Source organism: Solanum pennellii, chromosome 9 (assembly GCF_001406875.1).
Source record: "Solanum pennellii chromosome 9, SPENNV200".
In the NCBI taxonomy this organism is placed as follows: Eukaryota; Viridiplantae; Streptophyta; class Magnoliopsida; order Solanales; family Solanaceae; genus Solanum; species Solanum pennellii.
This window is the reverse complement of record NC_028645.1, coordinates 75675087-75680316: the sequence shown is the minus strand read 5'-3', so window position 1 is coordinate 75680316 and position 5230 is coordinate 75675087. Positions and strand designations below refer to the sequence as shown.

Here is a 5230-nt window from a genome sequence, read left to right as displayed (position 1 = left end):
TATATATATATTATATAGATAGATAGATAGATATAGGGAAAGCAAAACATGCCTTAGATTCTAGTATTGGCACGTTTAAATCCATATATCAATGTAGGTTCAAAGTAGACAATATCACTTGTAAATGAACAATTATAACATGAAAGTGTTTATGAAACTTACTGGATCAAGAAAATTATGGATCAACTCAACTGCAGTCATTGACACAATTCCACAATCCTTTGATAATTCAATTCGAGTCGTTGATGTTTCGTAAGGTAGAACTTGATTTGAAAATTTTCTTCCATAACTCTCACGGTGAATAGAACACCTCTCATCACTTGATGGATCTACCCAAAATGGATCATTTGTTTTCCAAAGTTCAACCATTTCGTTCATGGTAGCAACAATGGTCTCAAACATAATTGTTTGTTGCCTACTATCATGATGAAATTCATCATGTTCTTGTGGTGATGGAGACATTGCTGGGATATTATTAATATTTATTGAATGTGCTTGAACATTATTGTTATTCTGATTGTTTTCATGACAAAGAGCAGGATATCTAATGGGATAGCCACATATGTTTTGGTTCAGCAAATTTTCATCAGATGAATTTGAAGATGATCCAAGAGTCAATTTTGGTGGTGCCAAATTTGAATCCATCACAAAAGGCCTTCCAACAACACTTGAGATGAGATTTGATACTTTTTCACACTGCAAAAAAAACAAATTGTTAATTTACTTACAATAATAGGTAAGTATTTGTAATAAACATGATTTTTGAAAATCTAAAAAGGATAAAAAGTGTATAATTTGCTATTAGTGTATATAATTTAAATTTTTTCACCAATTAATTGATTGTGAGATCAAGACAATCTCTCTTGTCAAGGGAGGGGGCAACTCATAAGCACGGGCCAGAAACAAATCTAAGATATAAACATGATGAGTTAGGACTGCTTAGGTATTTAACACATTTAACACTCGAGTAAATCCCATTAAATAAAAGGAGGACATCCTATTAGGATCTTTGTACCAGAGCCCAAACCTAAGACCCTTTGTTAGGGTTAGATGAACGTTATTCATACCATCACAACCCTCGGTAGTAGACTTCTAACGTTTAATTCTAGTATTTATAAAATTAGGGATCCATATATAACATTTATTTAAAGTTTAGTAATTTTTTGGATGTATCTATGCCTTGCGTAAAAAATTCTAGATTCAAATGAACACAATGTTTATGATCTGCACCCACCTTAATATATCTATAAGGTGTAATACAGACATATATATATGTAAACACCAACTACAATTTCAATAAATATAATATATCTGACTCCTTCATTTTAAATTATAAGTGATGTGCTAATACCCTAAATCCTGGATTAATCTATCGAGTTCAAACCATGAATTTTGCCTCTCTTTTTTTATATATAAAGTAATTCTTTTCAAGACAACAAGATAAATTAAGAGCAAAAATGAAACAAAGTAAAATAAATAGGATGTATAGAAGGTTTACCTGTTCTGTCAACCATTGATTTTCCGTTTTCATATTTTCTATATTACGTTCCCTTTCTTCTTTTTCAATAGGCGGTCCATCACATTTTGGGCACATAATATTCTTCATTGCCTCTTTCATTGCCTTATTTTCACTAAGTAATCTTTCTTTTTCTTTTCGAAGAGCATTGTTAATGGATCTCTCATTTTGAGTCTGATGAAATATATATAACAAAAATTAATCACATGTGGAATAATAATACAAACTGAACATAGCACATAGGTAATTAAATAATTATACAATTAATCATTATCTTAAATTTTTGAATATTCACAAACAAAGGGATCATCAATGCACGTTCCAATTAATTGAAGATTCATACATTGAGCAAGATATGACTAGTATCAAAATTAGAATATTATAATAATTGAAGGACCAAAAATGCTACGTTGCCTTTCTTACAATGAGTGAAAATTATTCTTTCCACCCATCTTTACTCAAAAGTTCAATTTTCCATTATAATTTTGATCCACATACACTTTCTTCCTCCTATAAAATCTATATTTTAACGAATTTTTACATAGATAAAAAAAATTAGTCCATGAAAATTTAATGTACTCAACTTGCCCAAATTTAACTAGAAGTCCTAAACCACATATTATCTGCATTATTACTACTGCCCAAAGTTTCCATAGATAAAAACTTCTCTGTCATATCCAGAGCACACACCATATTTAAGCTTTACCATTTTATCCTTAGTTAGTCATCCACGATCCTCTTCTTCCTCTCTCTTACAATCCAAAATCTAACAAATGAATTTAATATTAGGTTGTTAAATTCTCTCTCAAGATAATCAACAGTCTTGATAAAGACCTTAATCTTCCTTCCTAAGATGCAAATGAGTTTTATATTCCGTGCTATGAAAGGCTCTCAAGTTCTCCTCCTCCCTCAAGAAAATTGAATTGTCTACCACCAACCTAAAAGCTCTTGAAAATCCATAAGTGAGACTCCTCCGCATTCTTGTTCCTGAAACCGAAACCTTCATACTGATCATTACACCCCACCGGAGTAGACCTGATATGACCATTTAAATCTGCTTCTATGAATAACTTCTTTGTGTGTGAAACACCTCCAACCACCTCGTCCAAATTCTCCCAAAAAAAGCTTCTAGTCCTCGTCGTCCAAGCCCATTTTCGGAGCGTAAGCACTAACAAAGTTCAAAGTGAACCCTCCAATTACTTACTTAATCGTCATCATTCTATCATTGATCCTCCTTACCTCAACCACTTCCTCCTAAGCTCACAATCTGCTAAGATGCCTACTTTATTCCTATTCCTATTCCTCACACCTCCTGAGTACCACAACTTATACTTGTCAATATCACGTGTCTTATATCCTACTCATTCGGTCTTGTGGATACAACTTATCCTTCTTTTCTTGGGAATCTTCACTAGCTCTATGAAATTTCTCATCAAAGACCATACTCTTAGCATAAGTGTGATAAATATAGTCGTGTTAAAAAAAAAAGAAATTACTTTGTTTTGTAATTGAAAAAATAACGAGAAACAGTTAAGTAATAAATTTTTGGTGAGTAGAAGTTGGAAAATTGGGTTGTGGTCTATTTTAAGCCCAACTCAACCCAAATAATTTATTAATCCGCTCATTTGTTTATACAAAATTACAAATTATTGTTACTAGCCTGGGCTTCGTCCAATCTGTCCAATTAATATTGCAAGATTTCCTTCAATAACCAAATAATCTTGAAAAGGAAAATCATTAGTTCTTATTTGCAAAACCAAATTTTTCTGACTTTAAATTTTCAAAACCTAGTAAGAATTCAATTTTTTGTCCATTTAGTAGTTCCTTGCTAAGTTATGAAACTTGTTAGGGAGTTCATGTACTTTGAATAAGTTAACATGATTCTATCATTGATTTTGTTGAGCAACAACTCAATTGACTGGAGGTCAGATGATGAAAATAATTTAAATAAAAAGAAACTTCTTTAATAAAATTCATATATTGATGAGGCAAAGAACATACTTTTAGATCTATTGATCAATTTAACATGACAAATAAATGAGTGATTTAGAATCAATAATGAAATTGATTTTACGCGACCGGGAGGTAGGGGTGAAAGTGGAAGTGATCAACCTAATTAATAAGAGGAAGAAATTATCTTATTTATTCACACATTCTAACAACTTAATTAGATAAACAATTTCACAAGAGATCCACTAATTCCCATTAAACCGATTAAACTTTTATCATCACTTTTTCTAGATTTTTGAAAATTTTAATAAAAAAAGAAAAATAATTTGTTGTTGTGTGTAAACAACAACAACAACGACGACGACGGCTAAATAATATATAAAAGAACTAAATAATTAAAATTACCTTTGTTTGAGTCCTTTTGTTTTGAAACCAAAATTTAACCTGCTTATGGTCAAGCCCTGCTTCCCTGCCCAATTGTTTTTGTTGATCCTCATCTGGATGCGGACATTTCTTGAAGAATCTACATTCAAAATTCACGAAGAAAAAACATTATTGATCATTTTAAAAAAAAGTAAACCTAAAAATTAAAATAACAAAAAATTGTCATAAAAAACATGGTGGATTGGCAAGTATTTCTCCATCATTAATCGGGTCTTAAGTTCGAGCATTGGAACTAGAGCCTCAGAAAGGAACATTTAACCCTAAATGGGACTTGATTCCCCACTTTAATTTGAATTTGTCGGCCCCATATCAAGTACCAGATACTCACCAAAGATTGAGGAGCAGTAAGTACTATTTCATCCTTAACTAGAAGGCTCGTGTTGAGTCATGGGGCAAGAGTTGTCACCATCGATAGGGAGAGATTTATTCCTAAATTGAGACTTTTTTATGCGAATCTGAACTAAGCAAGTCCTAAAGCGGGACTTTTCAATGCAAATCTAGATTAGTCAATCCCTAAAGTGATCTTTTTTTAGATCTGGATTAGTTGGGCCCTAAAGATTTCTCGACACAGTTAAATAGGTTGCGCCTCAAAAGGGATATCAAACATCATGAGAAACAGATTGTTTATTTATTTTTTTTGTGCAAAACTAAGAAAGAAATTGAAATTGAATAAACTCATCTTCTTATGCTAAAGTTATTAAGGAATAATCAATAATAAACCAACTCATTTATAAAGATGTATATATATAACAGATTAATCATCAAAATAAACTATTTCAAAACCATTTTAGCAACTCAATCACTCCAGCATTTAAAGAAAATAACATCATTTCTTTGAACAAACAAAAAAGATTGAACACATCTGAAGGATAAAATACTTTTATAAAAATAAAATAAAATTGATCTTACGCCTCCAGTGTTTGAATTTGTTCCATAGAATGTCTGTGGTATTGACTTTGCCTTTTCGATCTTTTTTGAGAATTTGATAATTCTCCAATCGGTTCTTTCCCAGAATCTGACATTTTTTTGCTAATTTTCTGCTTGATAAAAAAAATGACAAAAGAAACACAAAAAAACAAGTGTTAATCTATTTGATTTACTGTGTACACAATCAATTTATATAAGAAACAACTAAAATTAAACAAAGAGGAAAGAAAAATATAAGAGAAAAAATTTACGCACCTTTTGATAGGTGAGCAGTGATAGAGAAAAAGAAATATAGATGGTCTATTTATATAGTAGAAAACAAGTTAATTGTACATAAGATAGATACACAGAATCTTATATAAAAAAAAATAAGAGGGGGGGGGGAAGGGGGGG

At 31.2% G+C, this 5230-nt stretch overlaps 1 protein-coding gene across 1 annotated transcript in view; it reads right to left on the bottom strand.

Annotated features, from left to right (window-relative positions):
* The window catches only part of LOC107030897 (homeobox-leucine zipper protein HDG8-like), a 10757-nt gene extending 5825 nt beyond the window's left edge, over positions 1 to 4932 (bottom strand). Inside the window, exons 1-4 of the mRNA XM_015232113.2 lie at positions 4820 to 4932; positions 3872 to 3989; positions 1499 to 1690; positions 163 to 696 (exon numbers count right to left, since the gene is read on the bottom strand). Of these exons, the coding sequence (XP_015087599.1) occupies positions 163 to 696; positions 1499 to 1690; positions 3872 to 3989; positions 4820 to 4932 (957 nt within the window). The remainder of the gene's footprint in view (positions 1 to 162; positions 697 to 1498; positions 1691 to 3871; positions 3990 to 4819) is intronic.
* Positions 4933 to 5230: the final 298 nt, after the last annotated feature.